Raw genomic sequence first — 23,651 nt, 5'->3', positions numbered from 1 at the left:
GGTGATCTTAGATCCTCCAATCCAGCCTATGTCTTCTATTCATCAGTTTAAGTGGCAGAGTTGTGTACATTGCAAATAAACTAAATGTATCTAACAATTTAGATATAGTGAAGGTGATTTTAGATCCTCCAATCCAGCCTATGTCTTCTATTCATCAGTTTAAGTGGCAGAGTTGTGTACATTGCAAATGACCTTAGGAGTGGAATCCATTTGGATCCTTTGAAATAAGATCATTCACGATGGTGAACAGGTAGTTAATATCACAAACCATATTTGCAATCTCAGAAACAAAGACAAAGAGTATGTGCTGGCCTTAGAACAATCCAAGGATTTATAAGTTGGCAAGGTAATCTCTTGGAAACCTCCTATTGCTGGAGTAGTCAAACTTAATGTTGATGTAGCTGTCCAACAAGATTTTACTACCCTAGTTTTTGTTGCTCGAAATGAAGTTGGAGATGTCATTAAAGGTTGGGCTAAAGTTTATGAAATATGTGATCCTGTGCAAGCTGAAGCAACTTCAATTTTATGGGCATTACAAATTGCCATGGCAGAATATATGGAGAGAATTCAAGTGGAGGGTGATGCTAAAAGTTGTTTTGATGCTATTAAAGAAGGCTGCTCCATCGCTACTTGAACTATCCAATCTATTATTTGTGATGTTGTAGAGTTTAGCAAATTTTTTTCTTAATTGTAATTTCAATTGGGTTAGAAGAGAGTTTAACACTGCAACTCATTATCTAGCTAAATTTACAACTGTATATAGGTCTACTGTTTGTTATGATTCGCATATTCTTCTTGCTGAAATTTTGGATTTTTGCAGGAGGAAGGATGTTGGTTCTACTTTGTTTTAATAATATGATCGGTTTATTAGCAGCAGCAGCAGCAACAACAATAACAACAACAACAACAACAACAAAAACTATAAGATGAATTAGATATAAGATGACCAGTAGTAATTAACTTGGTTGTCCAAGTGTTTCTAATTTGTTATCATAAAACCGTCAAATCATTATTACTTGAAATTTATTGGCATAATTAGCAAATGTATAAAAATAAGCTTATTTTTACTTATGAACTAAATTACTTATTGAGAAAACCAAGCACCATTAAGTGGTAAGAACTGACAAGTTCCGTTGGCTTTACAAAGCCTAAACTTAAATTTCAACAAAGTACTCACAAGAAAGAGAGGAATGAAAATTTTATTAGTGTACTTCAAACTCACAAACAAATAGATTAGGCTACTATCTTAAGAGCTCACTACAACATTTTCTCTCATACACTTTCACATCATACATCTATCTCCTTTTATAGGGTGAAGTTACAAGAGTTGTCATTATTGTCATGACTCTTTGTTTCATAACAGAAAATTCTAGAATGTGGAAAACTCAAAGACACAAATGTTTTGGAATGACAAAAGGCACAAACAGCTATGAAAAACAAAATACACAAACTATTATGAAATATCAAGAGGCACTTTTTGGTTTACCACTTCCAACACTCCCCTTTAAACCAAAAGCATCTTCACACCAAGCATTTTCCTTAATCTTCTAAATCTATATCAACAGGTAAGGCTTTGGTAAAAATGTTTGCTACTTGCTCTTCTGTATTGCAATACTAGAGCTTCATGACTTTTTGTTTCACATAATCTCTCAAGAAATGATACTTCAAGTCAATATGTTTGCTCCTTCCATGTTAAACTAGATTTTTAGAAAGTTCTATGGCAGACTTGTTATCCACATAAATAATTATGGATTCTTCTTGTGGATGATCAAATTCTTTTAATAAATTCTTCAACCATATAGCTTCACAAACAAAAGAGGATACTATCACATATTCAGCTTCACATGTTGACAAAGCTACAATACTCTGCCTTTTAGACATCCTAGTGAAAGTTGTTGATCCAAGATAGAAAACATATCCAGTAATGTTTTTCCTTTCATCTTGATCACCTTCCCAATCACTATTTGAATATCGATATAATGCGACATCATTATTACATGAATATAAAATACCGAAATCCATGATATTTTTTATATATCTTAGGATCCTCTTTGCCGCAAGCTAGTGAGATTCCTTTAGTTTCTCCATATATCTGCTCAAAAAACCAACACTATAAACAATGTTTGGCCTTGTGATTGAGAGGTACCTTATACTTCCAATCAAACTCCTAAATAGAGTTGGATTTATACATTTCCCTTCTCCTTTTCTTATCAATTTTAGATCCACTCAAATTATTGACAGCATTGCAATTTTTCATATTAAATTTGTCAAACAATTCCTTTGCATATTTTTTCTGACATATGAAAATGCCATCTAGTTGCTGCCGTACCTTAATCCTAAGGAAAAATGACATAAGTCCAAAGTTGGTCATCTCAAACTCCTTAAACATAGCTTGTTTAAACTCATGGAACATTTGCTGGCTGTTTCCTATGAATAACAAATCATCAACATAAAGACAAGCTATAAGAATTTCACCATGGGCATTCTTCTTGATGTAGACTGGATGCTCATAAGGACACTTGAAAAAACTACTTCCTTGAAAATAACTGTCAATACGAGAATTCCAAGCTCGAAGAGCTTACTTTAGCCCATATAGAGCTTTCTTTAAAAGATACACCTTTTCTTCTTCTCCTTCAACCACAAAACCTTTAATTTGCTCTAGATACACCTCTTCTTCAAGTATGCCATTTAAGAATGTCGATTTGACATCTAGTTGGTATATTTTCCAACTATGATGTGCTACAAGAGAAATCAACATCCTCACTGTGTTAAGTCTTGCTTCTGGAGCAAAGACTTCTTCATAGTTTACCCCATACTTTTGCTTGTGACCTTTAGCTACAAGTCTTGCCTTATAGTGCTTAATCCTTCCATCAGTTGTGTGCTTAATCTCTTACACCCATTTCACACCAATGGTTCTTTGACTTGGAGGAAGTGTAGTCAATTCGCATGTATTGTTTTTCTCAATGGCATAAATTTTTTCTTGCATGGCATTCCTCCAACAATTCTCTTTCACAACTTCTTTCAAAGTAAAAGGCTCATGGTCCACATGCAATTCTCTTCAGTTTATGCATAGATATCTTCTAGGTTTCTCATTTTGACTGGTGATGGAGATGGAGAAATGCTACCTGGGCTTCGGATTGATGAACTTCCTGTTAATGATGCATAACAGTGGGGTGTTGAGGAAGGTCTCTCTAAACCATCATAATTCACATATTCTTCTTGCCATTCTAACTCAAGTGGCTTCTCTTTACTTGTGATGTCATCATTCCATCGTCATGACTCATCTTCGCTGAAAAATGACATCTCCACTCACCACTACCTTGTTGGTAAGTGGATTGTAGAGTTTGTAAGCTTTTGACTCCTTACTATACCCAATGAAGATGCACTCCATGCCTCTTGTGATGTTATATTCTCAACACTTTTTGAAGGACATCGATTGAGTAAATAGCATGTACATGCCACTGCTTCTGCCCAAAAATTCTTTGACAAACATTTTTCTTTAAGCATGGTCCTTGTCATATCAAGGATAGTCCAATTTTTCCTCTCTGTAATGCCATTTTGCTGTGGTGTGCATGCAATTGTAAACTATTGCTTGATGTTAATTTCCTACAATAATCTCGAAATTCATTTGAGGTGTACTCACCACCTTTGTTAAATCTAAGTATTTTGATCTTATAACCACTTTCCACTTCAACATGTACCTTGAAATTTTTGAATATAGTGAAAGCTGCAAATTTTTCTTTGATAAAATAAAACCATAATTTTTTGTTGAAATCATCAATAAAGGAGATGAAATATTTGTTACCTCCAACAGAAACTGGATCAAATGGACCACAAAAATCCATGTGCACCACCTCTAATGGTTTAGGTGCTTTCCATGATTCCCCACTTGGAAAAGGACTTCTGTATTGCTTGCTAAAAGTGCATACCTCACATACATATTCTGGCTTTTTAATACTAGGTAATCCATGCACCATGGTTGATGTGGATAATAGTTTAAGGCCACTGAAATTGAGATGCCCAAGGTGAAGATGCCACTTCCATGACTCACTTTTTCCAAGCCCATGGAAACATTTCTCCATTGTTGAGTTAAGATGGAGTGGAAACATACGATTATGACCTATTTGAATTTTTGCAACAAGCCTTCCTTCAGCATCCTTCAAAACAAGAGAGAGTTTCTCCATGTGTATAATATACCCATTTTCTAGGAGTTGCCAAACACTAAGAACGTTGCTTTTCATGTTGGGCACATAGTACACATTGGAGATGAATTGCAAATCTGCCTCTAAATGTTCCTCTTCCACAACCTTTGCCACGGTTGCTATTAGCATATCCTTTACAAAAGCCATCAGGCTTCTCCTCTCTTAGAGTCAATTTTGATTCTAATGCTTGCTCAATGACTACAAAGCTAGAATTTTTTTTTTCCATACACTGCTCATACACTTGAAGAGATCCTATTAATTCCTTAATTGAAAGAGTCTCCAAATCTTTGGACTCTTGAATAGCCACCACGACATGCTCAAATTTATTTGCAAGAGATCTTAATATTTTCTCCACCACAAGAACATCTTCAAGACTCTCTCCATTACTTTTCAAACGATTAACATTTACAAGTAATCGTGAAAAATAATCAGAAATAGCCACCATCTTTCATGTGAGCAACTTCAAACTTGGCACAAAGTGTTTGCAAATGAACTCTTTTCACATGAGCGACACCCTTGAAGAAAATGCCAAGAATCTCCCTTGCTTCTTTACTCGACTCTGCTTTGGTAATTTTCTCAAAAGTTGACTCTGTGTTGTAGGTGGCTTCTTGCTCACTTGTGGGTTCTACATACCCATTAGTGACAAGCTCCCATAGCTATTGTGATCCTAACAACGCTTTCATTTGAATTTGCCAGCTCCCATAATTTTCTTTTGTCAATTTAGGAATTTGTGGTTGCACCATGTTAGAAGACATCTTCACTAATGGTGTAGACAAAGACTCTAGGCTTTAAGAACTTGACTATGATACCACTTTGTTGGATTTACAAAGCCTTGACTAAAATTTCAACTAAGTACTTACAAGAAAGAGAGGAGTGAAAATTTTATTAGAGTACTTCAAACTCTCAAACAAAGAGATTGCTACTGCCTTGAGAGCTTACTACAACTTTTTTTCTCATACACTTTCACATCATACATCTATCCCCTTTTATAGAGTGAAGTTACAAGAGCTGTCATTATTGTCATAATTCTTTAATTCGTAACAGAAAATTCTAAAATGTGAAAAACTCAAACACACAAATGTTATGAAATGACAAAAGATACAAATAGTTATGGAAAAACAAAAAACACAAACTATTATAATATATCAAGAGGCACATTTTGGTTTACCACTTCTAACAAGTTCTACCGTCTAGGACATCAATAATAGCTCCACCAACTGACTAAAATCTTTTGCAGCGGTGCCATTCGGGCTAGCAGCGACTTGTACAGTATGTTTGAGGGCTTGGGCCTTATCTCTCAACACCTTCCCTTTTTCATGTCCCAAAATGAGTTCCAAGCTATTAAGCAATCCACTCTTAGTGAGAATTCCATCCTCAACTTTAACACCAATCTCCCACACTTCCTCTACCATTCTTCCAGTCATGTGATGGTCAGCAAAGAACGGCCTGCAAATCAGTGGCACACCATTTGCAATACTTTCGGCCACAGAGTTGCTACCACATTGTGTCACAAACACAGCTATTGAAGCATGCGCTAGTACTTGGGTCTGAGGTGTCCATGCCACTATTTTCCCTTGCATCCCAATTCTCTCAACAAACTCTTTGGGCAACAGATCTTTTATGTTATCCTTGAGAGACCAAAGAAATGGAATTCCACTCACTTCTAGTGCCTCCGCCAGTGCTATTAACTCATTATGCGGTGGTGTAGCCACAGTTCCAAAGCTTATATACGCGACCGACCTTTCCTTTTGCTCATCTAACCATGCCATGCACCCCGTTAAATCCAAACCCGACTGTGATGGCAGCGATGCTGTGTAAAAACCCACATTAAGTACCATTCGAAACTTCAATTTGAGATCACGATTGAGAAGAGGAGGGTTTAGTTCTTCATAAGAGTTCAACACCACAGCAGTAGCTCGTGGTAACACCAATCCAACTTGATTGAGCATGCGTGAGAAAAGTGACCCTTCTATGTTCTCTGACAGCACCTCCTTAGGTAAGTCCGAAACACGCATCTGTGACAATCCTGGAATGAATTCCAAGGTTGCACCTTTAACTTCAAGTTCAGCACCAGACTTATTGACAAAATGTTCGCGGATATGGTCTTTATAAAGGTGAGCTGAAAGAGAGCCTGGCAAAGGAGCCCAAACTGGGATCCAAGGAACATGCAAATCGTCAGCAAGCTCCACAGCAAATGTCAAGAATCCATCGGAGATCAAGCAAGAGATTTTCTTGCCAGTCTCTGACACTGCCACTTCTAAGCCTCTTTTGAAGTTTTCTGGCGAGGCCTTAATGAAAAGTTCCACAGCCTCAATTGGATTTTGGGAAAGAACATGGCCCTCTGGCACTCCATCGGCCACATCATAGGCTTTTATGTTGGGGGAGATCATCATGTCTGGTTTTGCTGTAGAGAAGAGTGAATGATTGGACTTTTGTGTGTTTAAGAATGAGAAGTGAACGCTTGGAGCAACGTTTGCTAATTTGCGAGCCAGAGTCAAGAGAGACAAGGGGTGGCTGCCGAATGGGAATGCCAGCACAGCCACATGTTTGTGCGGAGAGGTTTCCATCGTCACTGACATTATGATGGGTTAGATAGACTCTGTTGAATCAAGTAAAGTAGAGTAGTGTGCGTGAGATATTGCTCAGTACTCTTCTCTTACATCAGTTTTATAGGAAAGATGAGAGAAGCTCATAACTACCAGTCCTATACAAAGATCATGACCAATTGGTGGAGACATGTTACAATTACCTGTCCTATACAAAGATCAAGGGACCATTTTATTGATTATGTTTTTTCAACTGTATTTAAGAACTGAACCAACTTTATACTATGTGGGTTTGGATAGCAATTAATTCCAAGTCTTTTTTTTTTTTTGTCTGCATTTGTTGTCTTTAAGAGACCATATTTACTATTTATGAACAGTGTATTATTTATATACTATGCATATACTGTTCACGCATTAAAAAAATATTAAAAATGAGTCTCACGGTACTATTTATATATTTAAAAATTATTTTTTTATAGTGTTTTCAACAACAATAAGTTTTCAGCAGTAATAAATTGTATCCAAACAGACCTTATATATGAGCGAAACGAGTAGGTATTTCATTGGCGCCCTTGTTGAGCCCACTTGCCAATGAGATAAAGGTTTCAGGCATTCCACGTATACAAGAGTTTTGCATGAATGAAGAGAGACAAAACATAAAAAGTGGCCGGGGACGGTGAGTTGTTTATGAAAGCTCAAATCACGGTTTACAGTTTATATGTGTTTTACCCCACACCAAAAAAAAAAAAAAAAAGAATTGTTTATATATTTTATCACGTGTATGGTTATGAGCCATAAATTGTGGCTCTGGATGAAAAAAATAAAAATAAAAAGTTGAAAAAGTAGAGATGGTGTAGAGGTAGCAAAATGGGCGGGTCATGTCAGGTTCAAGTCGAGTCAATCAGGTCACGAGTTAATCGGGTTGCGGGTTATTTTTAAATGGGTCAATTGTGTTGCAGGTTAAGTCGGGTCGCTGGACGAGTCGAGTTGACCTGTATTTTTCAAACAAGTTTTTTTTTTTTTTTTTTTTTTTTTTTTTTTTTTTTTTTTTTAAATATTTNCACCTCAATCTCAATCTACTCAACGTCTTTTACGTCCAAAAAAAAAAAAAAATCTACTCAACGTTGGTAGACGTGGCAAAATGAGCAGGTCGGGTCGTGTCGGGTCAATCGGGTTGCGGGTCAATCCGGTCGGGTCGGAAACAAGCTCAAAAAATTATTATTATTATTTTTTTAATTAAGTAGAAACAAACTCAAAAATTAGAAGTGTTTTGAATGTAAAAAGTTAACTGTCAAGGTTGATGGCTGAATGCATCAACAAATAATTCTAGTTATGTGGTGGTCCTGGTAAAGGGAGATTGAGGAATCACAAATTAGTAATTGTTAAGCAATAGTGTGAGACCAAAGAGGAAATAATGAGGTACGATATTGGCAAAGGAAGATTAACCCTCATCGGGCTCTGAAAAATGAAACTTTGAGAATAATGAGTCTGTTTGGATAAATTGTTTTAAAAGTGTGGTTTAAAAAAATAGTATTTTTAAAACATGTGCTTTAATAACACAAATTTTAAAACCACAAATACGTGTTTGATAAAAATATAAAAAAGTGTGTTTTTTACTTTTAAAGTCAAAATAAGTGTTTGGATAATGTTGATATAACATATAGCTATATTGGGTGTAAATTTCCAAAAATGACTTAACTATTCTTTCTCTCTTTATCATCTTTCAATCTCTTCTTTTCAAATCCCCCTTGACTATGGTGCTACTCCATATTGAAGTTTTGCTTCTTTCATTCCAATTTTTTACCATGCCCACAACTTTTAGGTCATGAAAAAGGTGAGGATGGTGACAAGGAAACAACAAGCTAGAGAGGAGAGACGACAACTAAAGAGAAGATAGACAACAACAAGGCATGGTGACAAGGCAATTCAATTGTAAGAAAATATTTTAAGAATTTCACAGCTAAATGAAACTTTGATCTGGAAATGCAGTTTGGGTTTTACACCAGTGTTTTCTATGGAACTACTTGTTATTGCATTTTGAAACCGTGCCTTTTTGCCGTTTCAAAAACATGATTTTTAGTAAAACACAAAGCCAAACACATGGCTTCTAGTGTTTTCTTCCAATAACGTGCCTTTTAATTTAGAAAACAAGGGCCAATTGAGAGTGAACAATTGCCAAAAAAAAAAAAAACCCAAAATCATGAGAGAAAAATGAGTTTTTATCTTTAAAATATAGGTAAACTTGTTTGACAAGCAAGTTAACCCTAAACCAAGCCACTTTTTAATGGTTAGATTATGACAAGTTAACATATTTGGGTCAATTTTTTTTCTAGTTTACTAGTGATTCATTTACATTAATCCATAATGGATAGCCTTGTTGTAACTTGGTTGTCCAAGCTTTCTTTAACTTGCTATATCTCTGAAGTTTCCAAAAATTATCAGGTACATGTAGATAGTTTCTCTTAGTTCGAGCAATACTTCTTAATATTTTTAATGGAGACATCTCGTATTTGAATTCTCTTTCCACTTAAAACGTATAAAAGGTCATTACGATGACATATAAAGATATCTTGAAATCTCCTAAAATATGTAAGTATTCAAATCCCTCCCCTCTTAATTGTCAAATTAAAAATTAAAAATTAAAAAAATAAATAATAAATAATTTTTTTTTAAAAAGGTCAAAGTTCTACAAAAAGCAAGCCGTATTCGTGGAGCCCATTGAAAAGGAGACACGAAAATTGGTGGCCACAAAGGCAAAACGCTCATTGAATGAAAGCCGTGAGTTGCACACCTACCCTTGGGAATTCATGAGATATTCAACTACTCTGTGAAAAGCAAAGAATTTTTACACTGAGTCCCACTATTAATATTTTTTTTAGGTGCTAAATTCATAATATTTTTATAATATTTTCATAATAAATTATAGATGATTAGTTGTTATAGGTTTAAATTTGAACCTAACACTAAGATTACTTTTTTGCCCCAATAATAACAACCAGTAACAATCTGCCACTTAGAATTTGTTGTAAAAATGTTGTGGACATATTTTTTTTTTTTAATTGAGAAAAATGTTAAAATTATTACAAATTTTACTACATAAAAGGTTTATAAAATACAAATTGACATGACAATTAACGTAATTGGTAGATTTCAAAATATAATAAATGAATGTTTGAATTATTTTTTATGGTTGATGACACATTAATTTATAATATTCATGTAAGTTCTAGTTAGCTCAACTGGTAAAGTCTCTGATGGTTGTATAAGAGATCTGGAGTTCAATCTCCGCCTACACCAAAAACTTATTAGTGTCTTAGTCTGATGATAAAGAGCTATCATCGGGAATGAACGTCATAAGTTGAAACTCTGAAAAAAAAAATTATAATATTTCCAACATCATTGTATAAAGTATGGTTTAAAAATAAAAAAAAAATCATTTTGACTTCAAATATGGGATATTTCTAATTTGTTATAGGGGCAAAAAATTTCTAATATAATAGAGCATTATGAGGTCCAACCAAAGTCTGTCTTTATGATCAAACGTAATACAGTATTTGTGTGTGTCTTTATATATATATATAAACTGATTTGTCAAATGAGTATTGCAACTTGTGGTTCTCTATGCTTAAACATCCTCAGATTTCTAAAAAAAAAACAGCAGCAACAACAACAACAACATCCTTAAATTATAGCTTATCAATCCATCCAGTATATTATGTGGTGGAAGCTAGAGAATATAAAACTGTAAGATGAATTAGATATAAGATGACCTGTAGTTACTTGGTTGTCCAAGTGTTTCTAATTTGGTATCATGTAACCATCATATCATTATTACTTGAAATTTATTGCTATAGTTAGCAGATGATAAAAAATAAGCTTATTTCTAATTACTTAGTTATGAGCTTAATCTATATTATATATATATATATATATATATAGGCTGGGTTCAAGTTACACCATCCAATAACTTGTTATTGAATTAATATTTTGAAAATCCAACCGTTAAATTATATGTTCTCTATGTTCTTAACATGCATACCGATTTTCATATCAATCGGATGCTATTTATTATTTAATCTATAAATTCATCTTTTATGCATTATTTTAAACTCCAAAAATTTGAATTTTAACAATTGATTGATGACATAACTATTAATCTTTAATCACCTCAAAATTTGACAAGCATGAAGAATATACAAAGATCATGTAATTTAACGGTGGATTTTTCAATATTCGCATCCAATTAAAAAATATTGAGTGGTATAATATTGCTTAGAGTTACACCAAGTGTAACTTGAACCCAACCTTATATATATATATATATATATAAGCTAAAACATAACACTTATTGTTGCTACGCTCATATTAAGCCAAATCAGTAACCACGTCATTATTTCCATTAATTAAAAAATAGTTTATTTCCATTATTTTTCTATTAGTGTTTTAAAAGTTTCCACTTCAGCTTCCATAACACCCCTGACTCTAAATCTTCACTGTTTTCAACTTCCCATGTAACTTCTTTAATGTTTGAGACTCTTCATCTCCCCCTTTCTTGTCTCTTCCTCTCCTCATTGAACCCAACCAGTTTATACATGTTCAGTTGCCATTGTCCCTATAAAATTCCTCACAGATTAGTCTTGCAGGGAGCTCTGCAGTTAAAGCTCTTGAAAGGACAGAACTGTTATGCCTCAGGTAGTCCAAGATAGTCTAAATGATGAGCTTCATTGGAGAATCCAAAATTCAATCATTTCTTCCTCAAAACAAATTTGCAAACAAATGCAATCAGTTACTCTTCCCATCTACATATGGATAGCAGTGAATCACAACTGGCTGTAAGCAATTAGATTTGACCAACCCCGTTCACATGAATATGTATCCTTCATTACTCATTACTTTAGGCTTTTGCTCACATGAATATGTATCCTTCATTAATCATTACTTTAGGCTTTTGCTGTTGTAGCAAGCTAGATGATATTGTCGGTGATCATGATAACATTAATTAGCTGGTGTTTGAAATTTCTATTAAGAAAAATAGGACTTATGAATTAATTAATGAATTAGCTTTTAAGTTTTTTTTTATTTATTAAAAAAAAAAAAAAAAAAGATGGATTATCCAAGTATAGTCTCTTTTCAAAATGTTGTTTGGCTTGGTTTATTTAAAAAGTCTCTAAATGAATTAGCTTTTAAGTTTTTTTTTATTTATTAAAAAAAAAAAAAAAAAAGATGGATTATCCAAGTATAGTCTCTTTTCAAAATGTTGTTTGGCTTGGTTTATTTAAAAAGTCTCTTGTATTCTAAATGTCCTCGGAAAGTTACATTCTGACTTCAAATGTCAAATTGCTGCTCCTCAATCATCTCTAATTAGCCTGCCATTCTTTGTGTTGTTTTGTGAACCATTCATGTTGAACAGGGGTGATTCTCCCCCTGGGCCATTTAGTCAATTGTCGAATGCTCCAAGTGGATGGTCCCATGATTTTGCATTGGCTAGATATGTTCATGTCCAATCACATTACACCATCTAGCTAATAATATTCTACTTTCATTTCAATTTTACACACTCTATCTCTCGCTGAGGCTTAGCTTTTATTTTATGGTGAGCTATGGTTTTGAGGTTTTTAAGTTGTGACCTACAAAGATAAACTTTTTCTTCTTGGTCTCTTTGGTGCTTTTTGGGTGGTTTTGTGAGGTTTTCCCATGTGGGTTTTTAGAATCAGGTTTATTTATAAGGTATGTGTATGTGGGTTTGTTTCAAAGTTGTGCTTTTTGTTGTGATTTTGTGGCTGTAATATTTGAAATTTTAAGGTTTTGTTATGTGGGTATTTGAACTTTGACCTCTACATGAGATATTTGTAAATTGGTGCCCTTCAAAAACTTCAAGAGCTATTTTTTATATTCTGTATTGTTGGACTGCTTTGGTTTTGAGGATTTTTTATCCTCTGAAAAAGGAAATATCGAATGAATGGTTTTATATTGTAGTTGGTACATAACGAATGAATGGTTGTACATTGTAAGATCATACGATTTCTGCCTAGTTCTTAAGAAGATATTAATTGTAGAGAAAATCAAATTTTCATGATATAATTTGAAAATTCAAACTTCTATTGTACCCAAAAAATTTATGCTGGTTAGACTCATTAGCGAAAGTCATCAAATAATTTTGTTTATACATTGTTTGCAATACTTATGTAGGAGACTACACTTATAAACAAGTACAATTGAAAGGTTGCGTGGTTCTACTCATTTGCTGTATGGTTTTGTGTGGTAGGAGTTTTGAATATGTGTGTGCTCCATTCAGTTTCTTAGAATGTCTAATTCGGTATATTTCCTTTAGTTTTATTATAACTTAGAAGTGGAGAGGAGGAAAACAAATCAATTTGCATATTGGCTTTTTTGAAACTTGGGTTTTGGAAACCAATGCGTTATAGAAACTTAGGTTTAGAATATGTTTTGCCTTCGCTATATAAGTTCTCTCAACTACCTTATGTGAAATAGGGAAAATGTTTTGTACAGAAAATATTGTTAATGCTCAATTTATTATGTCAATTTGAATTTTTTGTAAAATCCATGTTTACTCTACACTATATTTAATTATGAAATTTCTAAGGTATACTATATATTTGATGGCTGATTGAAATGATTTCTTGACTAAATTTTGTTTGAATAATTTGATAAGTTCTATTATACTTCTTTGATTTTTTTTATTTTTTTTATTTTTTTGGTAATGTAAGTTTATTAACTTATGCCGTAAGAATTTTCTTCTGACAATTCACAAAATGATTTTTAATAAATTTTTATTATAAAATTTTTATTTTTAAATAAGTTTAACTACAAATAATCATTAATAATATTCTCACACATAACGTGGGCGTGCGGCTAGTTAGCTTAGTTGACAAAACCAAGCCACATTAAGTGGTAGGAACCAACAAGTGCTACAGTTTAAGACCCAGATAGTAGCTCCACCAAATGACTCAAATCTTTTGCAGCAGTGCCGTCTGGGCTAGCAGCACATTGTACAGTTTTTTTGAGGGCTTGGGCTTTATCTCTCATCCCCTTCCCTTTTCCATGTCCCAAAATGAAATCCAAACTCTTGAGCAATCCAATCTTGGTGAGTATTCCTCCCTCAACTTTGACACCAATCCCCCATACATCCTCTACCATTCTTCCAATCATGCGATGATCACCAAAGCATGGCCTTCCAATCATTGGCACACCATTTGCAATACTCTCGACCACAGAGTTGCTACCACAGTGAGTCACAAACACAGCTATTGAAGCATGAGCAAGTACTTGGCTCTGGGGTGTCCATGGCACTATTTTCCCTTGCATTCTAGTCTTCTCAACAAATGCTTCGGGCAAGAGGTCCTTTATGTAATCCTTGAGAGACCAAAGAAATGGAAGTCCACTCTCTTCCAGTGCCTCTGCTAATGCTATTAACTCATTATGTGGTGGCGAAGACACAGTTCCAAAGCTTACATACACTACTGACCTTTCTTTTGCTTATCTAACCAAGATATGCACCCTGATACATCCGAACCAAACTGTGATGGATTCAATAGTGTGTGGAAACCCACGTTAAGAACACTACGAAAGTTTGTTTTGAGATCATCATTGAGAAGAGGAGGGTTTAGTTCTTCATAAGAGTTCAACACCACAGCACTAGCTCGTGGCAAAACCGATCCAACTTCACTCAGCATGCGTGAGAAAAGTGACCCTTCTATGTCTCCTAAGATCCCTTCCATAGGTAAGTCCGAAACACGCATTTGAGACAATCCTGGAATGCATTCCAAGGTTGTATCTTCAACTTCACTGTTGACAAAACGTTGGCGGATAAGGTCAATATAAACGTGAGCTGAGAGAGAGTATGGAAAAGGAGACCAAACTGGGATCCATGGAACATGCAAATCCTCAGCAACCTCCACAGAAAATGTCAAGAATGCATCGGTGAGCAAGCAAGAGATTTTCATACCATTCTCTGCCTCGGCCATTTCTAAGCCTCTTCTGAAGTTTTCTGGCGAGACCTTAATGAAAAGTTCTACACCCTCAATTGGATTTGGGGAAAGAACATGGCCCTTCGGCACTCCATCTGCCACATCATAGGCTTTTATGTTAGGCAAAATCTCGTCAGGCTTTGCTGTGGAGAAGAGTGAATGGTTGGACTTTGGTGTGTTTAAGAATGAGAACTCAACGTTTGGGGCATCTTGTGCTAATTTGCGAACCAGAGCCAAGAGGGACAAAGGGTGGCTGCCGAATGGGAATGCCAACACAGCCACATGTTTCTTAGGAGAGCTTTTGGTCTCCGCCATGATGATGGTTAGACTGTTTTATCAAGTATATTTAAGGGAGAAAGATGAAGCATATAAGTAGTACAATAAATATCTAATTAATGGAAGCTCCTCCTTTGTCTACTTCTGTACTGCTTGTTGAATCAATAAAGCTTTTCTTTTCATCAAAAAAATAAAATAAAATAAATGGTTGAGATAAGAGTGAATAATGTTTAGATTACAGGAGGCTTTTTGGATTTTTGTGTGAGAAGTTATAGTACCCAATAACTTGCCACAATTTTTACCACAATTATCTTATATGTTGACTAGTTATCTGTCACTTTTACATAAACTTATTACTTTTTCTTCATTATTTACAATTTATCATGTGAATAGTTGTGGCACAGAATGTGTCATATTATTTTGGTTTTAGAATTTTTCTTTTTGTGTAGTTATCATATTTTTAAAAGAGCTTAGCTAGGTTATTTAAAGACTACCAAAATTAAGAAAGCTAAAATAGATTATTTAAAAACCCACCAAAATTCTTAACGTTTAATTATGTTCCTATAAATTAGGATATGAACATTAAACAATCACAGCCTTCATTTTATTCCTACAAATTAGGACATCAACCTTAAAAATACTTCAACATTCTCTTATCCTTCCATTTCATAACTTTATATCTTTGAGAGATCTCAATTGCATATTTAACCAAGTCAAATCCCACACAGCTAATCATGGCCAAACATGAAATCCTATTATTCATTCTTACATCAACTTTATAGGAAGAATGTCCATGATTAACGTATGAAGCCAATTAACGCCACGTTGTTGCTTCCAAAAAAAACCTATCCTAGATATAAGAACTTTTTTTTTTTTGGGGGGGAACTAGTTAGAAATATTACTACAATTTGACTCAACTCACCTGGCCTAGATACAAAGAGCTTGACCATTGGAGTGATTGCTATAAATGGCATTGTGAAGGAGATATTACTTCTGTCTAAAGTAAGATCATGATGTGATTGCAAATAAAAAGGAATATGCTTTTTAGAAAAGAATGAGATGTGTTTAGGGGATTGAGATTCAGTGCATCCTGCAATTATAAATTTAGGGTTGAGAATGAATGTTAATATTTTCATTATTAATCTCAATCCTTTGATATTTAAAAATTAAAAAAAAAATTTAAAAAGCTTTTTACCTTTTTATTTTTCTTAAATTCTCTCTCTCACATTAAAAGGCAGTTACATCGAATCCAACTCTATGTTGTTTATTAATAATATAAAACAATCTATTTGTAGTAAATATTGTATACCATTTTTAATGTGAGGTTGGTGAATCGAATGTTTATAAGTTCATAACTGAAAATCATTGTATCAAATTAACTAAAATAATATAATTTCAACTATAAATTAGTTAACATTAATTATTAGCATAAATTTATGAAAGGTTAACAAATTTTAGTTATGATTTTACTATATATGAAAAAAAAATAATCAAGTACTTGTAAACAAGTTTGAGCTTATTTGGCAAGAAAATTAACCAAATTTAAATATGTAATCTTATTTAATAATGAATTTGAGCTCGATTCATACTTGAAATAAAATTAAATAAACAATATTCAACTTGGCTCGGCTCGTTTACTTACTTACGCATTTTTATAATAGATTGTGATATCTCTTAACGGTAAATATGTAAGCATATGGGTTTTTTACTTTTAACAATATTGACATAATTATCCACTTTCAAAAATATTGAATTGTTTTAGTAATAGGATAGGAAAATAAAAATAAAAATAAAAAGAGCACCTACGAAGGATCAACACAAATAGAATTTTCAAAAATTATTATGATTGGTATATATGTATTCCCAAAAAAATTCATACGCACCCCCAAAATATATACTTTTGGCCACCCTCCTCCAGAAATATTTACAAATTGACCCAATAGACCCAAAAAAAAAAAAAAAGTATTTGCTGGTTCTTGCCCAATTGCCCCATGAATAATAATATAAAAATTAAAAATTAAAAAAAAAAATCCTCTAATAAAAACAAACCCAATTATCCCAAAAACAATAAGAATGACCTCTAGATAAACTAAAATTAAAAACAAAATAGAACATAAATCTATTTTCTTTTTGAATCTATATCTGAATCAATTCAGGAAACTATATTTGAATCTAGCTAGATGCCAAATAAATTCCTATAAACCCCTATAATTAGTATGACTTTTATTTTAACAGGAAACTAAAATATTTTCTATTGATACATTTTTTTAAAACAAATCATTCAAAAGCCAATATTAATGATGTAGTGTTGCTAGTATCTAGTGTTGATGTCCCAAAATTTGAAAATCCTTAAACAAAATTTCAAAAATTCATCACTGATGGAATTGGTATTAGTTTATTGCCACATGATTTTTAATTGTATCGGCAAATATTGGATTGTAATGTTAATTAAGGTGATAAAATTTGAAAATTCCTCAAACTTTTTTTGGTCTATTCTTCGCCTCCCCCCCAACTTGAATCCTGGTTCCGCCCCTAGACACAAACGTTTCAAAACATGCATAACATGCATATACTACTAAGTTACTATATAATTTACCACTGCCAATATAAATCGGTCGGTTTTAGTTTGGTTTAGTTGAATATTTATAGGAACAGAGACTGAACTGTAGAATTTTCAATTTATAAAACCGGTCTAAATTGAACTATGAAAAAAAGTAGACAAATTAGTTCAATTCATGGGACACTCACCTACTCGTGCGGTGCCCCTGATTTTTAATTTCACCCATACAGTAATTTCAATGTTCATGCTACTCTCTAATCAAAATTCAAGTTTATAGTTTCTCCAAAAAAAAAAAAATCAAGTTTATTGCACGTTTTGCTGTATGGGCACATGGCACATTCCCATTGTATGGGCACATGGCACGTTTTGCTGTATTTGACCACACTTCTCCAAAAAAAAAGTATTTGATACCACGGTTGCCCAAACTCTTAACAGTGTAATGGGTCTATTGTAGAGCCCAACTAGAGCAATTCATGGATTGGGCCTCTAACTAATGGATTTTTCTTAATGATGTGGGCTTTATAACCCATTAACTTCATTTCACAATATGAGGCTTTGCAACATGACAATTTTTCTTACTATCATGGTTTGGATTAATCATTAATGGCTTGCTGTCTTCTCTTGCTTCATAAATTAGGCTTATGAGTGGGTCTCGCTTCTACACATGATTTGGGCTCACAACTCACAACTCATAATGTTCAATTTAGACAGATATAGCCCCACTCTAGAAGCCATTGCTTTCACAAAATGAATTTGTTTGAGAAATGCCCAAAACTTCAAATGCTTCACAACAAGAAAACCATTTGGGCTTACTCTTACTGGGCAACAAATCTACAAAGCTCATTAGTATTCTAGATAATAGTAGGTTAATCCTAGACTACTCATAGTCTAACTCAACGTTAATTTGCTTGTTTTACAAGTATATGAACTTACAATTGGTTTGAACCACCTTAGTCAAATGGGTTACGAGATTTATTACTACTACTATTATTATTTTATAAGTATCAAAAGCATTCTTGGAAAAATGCAATAACAAATTGTACATTAAAGGAACCTAAACTTTTCTTAAATATCATAAAAGCTTTTGCTCTAATACTTCCTCGGAGCACTTGTCTATTATAATTTGGTTTTAGGCATGAAGCAAACTCTTATTACTTATGGATCATGGTGGCTTCCTATACATGTAAATTATGCATGGTGGCTTATCCAAAAAAGCCATATAATAATTCAAACAAAACAAACAAACAAATTGGCCCTCAAGTCAAGCCCATCCCTGTGGGACTTTCCACAGATTGATAGGTCTAGTTTTAGCTACAAGATACCATTAATCATATCTATAGTTAGATTATTTGGGTAGACAGCTGACCCTACTCTGATAATGAGTAATGACAATCATGCAAAATAATAATAATAATAATAATAATAATAATAATAATGAGTAATGACAAATGACTTAAGGAATGGTAGGAAAATGAAATCTCTCAGTGCCCTTGAATTCTGAATGCCTTGTTTTCTTTACTATACATGACCGTAGTTGGTTCTCCCACACCTCCATTTGCATTTTCTTTTACCAAATTTGTGATATGGATAAGCACCTAGCTTTTTTTGTGTTTGTTTGTTCTCCAACTACACAACTTATTTTTTGGTGACAAGATTTGTATCACACAACAGCACCTCTTTTAAGCTATTGGAGCACAACCTGCATTGCTATGAGCTTCTTCCAATTATCATTTTCCTATGTGATCTACAAAAAAGTAAAAACCATTTATTTGTATCACTACCTTTTATTCTCTTCCTTACTTTGACCGCATAGGCCAATAACTCATTGGTGACTTTAGTAACGTAATTTTTTGTCACAATTTTGTCATAACTTTGATATAACAATCTGTAAATAGTTATTTATCATTTTCAAATGAACCCACTATTTTATTTCCATCACTCACAATCTACCATATCACAGTTATGGTAATAAAATGTTTGTGGTCATAAATTTTCTCATAATTCATTACAGGCAATGATTTTAATTTACTGACCATTTAAAAAAACTACAATTCCATTCTTTTTATTTTTAAATTGTTGGTAAATTAAGATCATTGACACAAAAGAACGGAGGAACCTTCCCAATTCATTCTACAATATCAATCGATCATTCAGGGGCTTGGATTGGAATTGGATGTATGACTCCAAGTGCATCTCCTTCAATTAATATATTTGTCAAGTCCAACTCCCCGAGAAACTACTTGGAGTGCTGCCTTTGCCTCAGCTTTTAAAGGTTTAGCTTTCTTTATCAATTTTGTGCACACACAGATTACTCATTCTCTATGGTTTCGGCAAATTGCAGATGGATAAGCTTCACTTGGTCTCCAAGCAATGTCAAAGTTAATTTTCACAAAGGATAAATTTGCCTGATGATATTCTTTAATTTTTCAGTCCTGGTTGGATTAGAGGATTGAAAGAGTTCATTGAAATAACTTACAAAGAAATTGCCAATATCATCCATACTTGAGACCCAATCCCCACTATCCTTTTTGAGAAATAATAGAGTTTCATTTTCCTCTCATTATGATTGTACTTTGAAAGAAATTTTTTTTTGAGAAATAATAGGGCAGTGCTGCATGGCTTGGTCTTGGATGAGTAGAGTGTGTGGTTGAAGATTAATATTATTGATTGAGTTTGTCTTTTAGTTTAGAATATCTTTTTTCAAAGATAAATATAAAAATAAAGAGTCCAGAAACGCAGAAAGTTTTGCTTCTTAGTTTAAAATACTTCATTAAAGACATAGATAAAGATTAAGAGACAAAAATAAAATAAAAAGTCAATAATCAAAGATGAAGACAACTACAATTGCATGATAAAATAAGAATGTCACTCAAACTTAAAATAATAAAATTGTCATGCCTGCCTACATTCTTAACTCATTGTGCTATAACTCATTGTGCCTGGATATAAGTCTATTGCTAGCAAGTGCTTTACATAAGCTTAATATGAGAATAGACTCTTTGATATTGTGACTTCCTACCCCTTTTTTTTTTTTTTTTTGATAGGTCCTACCCTTTTTTTAATCCTGTAAAGACAATGATTTGCTGCAAAAAGAAAACAAAAAACATAGATCAATTAAATTGGACTCATTCATGACTATTAGTACCCATAGGAAATAAAAAAGATAGGAAAGCATATGAAATTTATTGTTGGATTTGAACCAATCCAATGTAAAACGTTTTCCACCTCATTTTCTTAGCTCAATCACAGGTGATCATTACTAACCAAAAATTATAATATCATAAAGATTCTGGTAGCATACGTGTATGGCACCCATTTGCTAAGTGGAACACGTGACTGTGACCAAAAGTGATAGAAAATCACGTGAAAAATTCCATTTACTTGCCCTGAAAGAATACAGTCAGAGTCAGATCACTACTGCGGAATGGAGGATGACACAGAGTTCAGACCAAAACAGCAAAAAAAAATTCATAAAATTTGGCATAGAATTATGCATGTTTTGTGACTTTCTGTCTATTCACAATTACATAAGCACCCTCTACACCCTAATATAATTGGTTTTTAGGTTCTTAATCATAATTTGAAACCTTAATCTGGCCTTATTGACCATTTTTTTTTTTTTTGGGAGAAACTATTGACCATTTAATCTTAACCCATCATGCAATATTTTTTATTATAAAGAACTTTCTGAAAAGCCTATAGTGGTATACCAGGTTTTTTCATTTGTTTAATGGGATAACTTTTTTGGAAAGAGCAACCCCATAAACTTCCATTACCACTTTTGACAACTTCCATACCATAACAACTTTTTCATCATGGTGCCTATCTACGAATTTGAAATGATTAGGACAGTGATACATGTGTATCAGATAATATATTTAATTATAATGGTTAAATAAGATATTTAAGATTCAATCTTCGCCTACAACTATATAAAAAAACTAATTAATATCTTGGTCTGATAATAAAAAACATCTTCAAGAGTAAATGCCATAAGTTAAAACTCACTCATAAAAAAAATAAAAAATAAAAATTATAGAAAAAGTTAGAGGATTACCTAAAAGTATTGGTTTAGAAATATTTTTAAAAACTTTTTCTAAGAAAAAAAATAATTGATTTATTTAATAACTTTTTATATTTTTCATAAAAGTAGTATAAGAACTTTCTGCAAATACTTTATTAACAAATGCCTTAAGGGCACTTATTAATTAGACCTTATAATTATATATATACAATGAGCATATGACTATAATTTTATAGTTAAAATAAATTTTTAGTGTCTAAAATATAGGTTAGGTTGATTCATGGCCCATACAGAACCTATTAATCTTAAGAAAAAGGCAAATCCACTTAAAAAGAATGCACAAATGATGACAACCGAACAAGCATACTCCTTTAAAGAGATGTTGTTCTAATCTGACATCCCTTTATCGAAATCTAGGCACCAACCCTACTGATAAAATTGTATAAACACCTCATAACATCCCACAGGCAGGTATGGATTTTTCCTTTAAAAAAAAAAAAAAAAAAAAAAAACAAACAAACAAACAAACAATCATCATTGTTATTGCTTAATCTAGATATCTAAAACACTTAATTTTGCCATCGGAGGTTTCTCCCTTAATGCTTCTTCTATGGCAACAACAACCGCTACCTCATGACGATACACCAGAAGCTCCCTCAATGCCATGTACCACCTCAATTTAATGGTAGTCTAAGAATTTGTTACTTTTGTAGATTTGGGTTTACAAAATTTAGGATGTTATGCATTTGTACTTGTTACTGACTTCATTTTTTTGTGTTTGATTGGTTCTTGTAGACTGGTAGTATTTTGAAGGAATTATAAAAAGTGGGGGAAAATTGGAAATTATAAAAGGGGAGATCAATTTATGATTTGTCCTTTGATATATTACTTTTATCTTTGTATTGATGGATTGATTTTTTTTTTTTTTTAAAGATAATTTGATAGTTATAAAGATGTCAATTGAATGACAAGACTCCTAGCATATTGATTGATTTATGTGATTATGCACAAATGTTAAAGATTATGTTATACAATGCCTTATACCTCAACTGCCACATTTTGATATTTTTAATAGAAACGTTTAAAACTAAAATCTTCATCCCTAACTCACAAATTATTAAAAAAAAAAAAAATCCCAGCTTGAAACAATAGAATACTCTATGATTTGTGTCAGTCCAAGACTTAGAGGAATAAATCGTGAGAAGATTTTTTTTTATATTATAAATTAACATAAAAAAGTTATATTTTAAATAAATAAATAAATAAAAGGCCTAGCAATTTTCTTACTATTGAAAATTGAAAGGTAAAATGAAAATGTTATTTTAGGAACGTTAGCTTTTTAAAACAATAGAGAACTAAATGATTACATTGAAAATGTCTGCAAAGTTAAGGACGAGAGAACTTCACACATATACACTTAAATTAAGTTAGAATAAAATTTATATTACAGATGATGATGATGATGATGATGATGATAATAATAATAATAATAATAATAATAATAATAAGAAAACCTATAAATATCAAAATGACAATTACCTCAAATTGAAATGATGTAATTTGAACTCTAACCTAACTAAAATTATTATATGTTGAACTCATAAGAAGTAAAATGCTTAAAATTGATAGTCCTCTATAATTTATTCCATGTTGATTAGTATTTAAATTAATTTTTATTTTATAATTATAAAAAGAAAGTAGAAAGTAAAACAAAAATAAGAAGTAGAAAGTAAAACAAAAATAAGAAGTAGAAAGTAAAACAAAAATATTTTGGTGTATTTCTTCCTAACAATTGATTGTCTTACACTTTATTTTCTTTATTATCCTTCTTTATGAACCAAACATGGAGAAAGGGAAATTTATTTAAAGTTTTATTATTTTCTTTTGTATTGGGTCCAACCAAAGATAATATGCTATACAAGTGTTAGTTGAGATTAAAAGAATGTATTAGTATATTCCACTAAGGAGAGATTGGCTATACGGATTTCCTTTTTGCATGTTTTTTTCATACAATCTTCAATGTCAATATAATAATTCATTTTATTTTTAGTGTAT

At 32.7% G+C, this 23,651-nt stretch overlaps 2 protein-coding genes across 2 annotated transcripts; both read right to left on the bottom strand.

Moving 5' to 3' along the window:
* Window positions 1-5,260: 5,260 nt before the first annotated feature.
* On the bottom strand, window positions 5,261-6,836 carry LOC112012601 (anthocyanidin 3-O-glucosyltransferase 7). The gene has a single exon (XM_024044977.2). The coding sequence runs from the start codon at window positions 6,779-6,781 to the stop codon at window positions 5,393-5,395; it is 1,389 nt and encodes a 462-aa protein (XP_023900745.1). The 5' UTR covers window positions 6,782-6,836; the 3' UTR covers window positions 5,261-5,392.
* Window positions 6,837-13,574: 6,738 nt separating this feature from the next.
* LOC112037080 (anthocyanidin 3-O-glucosyltransferase UFGT) lies at window positions 13,575-15,053 on the bottom strand. Its single transcript, XM_024069898.2, is given in 2 exon segments — window positions 13,575-14,238; window positions 14,241-15,053. Coding segments are annotated over 2 exon segments (1,365 nt in total). The 5' UTR covers window positions 15,052-15,053; the 3' UTR covers window positions 13,575-13,684.
* Window positions 15,054-23,651: the final 8,598 nt, after the last annotated feature.

The sequence above is a fragment of the Quercus suber genome, unplaced genomic scaffold (genome assembly GCF_002906115.3).
Source record: "Quercus suber isolate HL8 unplaced genomic scaffold, Cork oak 2.0 scaffold_41, whole genome shotgun sequence".
NCBI classification, from domain to species: domain Eukaryota; kingdom Viridiplantae; phylum Streptophyta; class Magnoliopsida; order Fagales; family Fagaceae; genus Quercus; species Quercus suber.
Note: the sequence above shows the minus strand (reverse complement) of the source record. Positions and strands in the feature narration are given on the sequence as shown.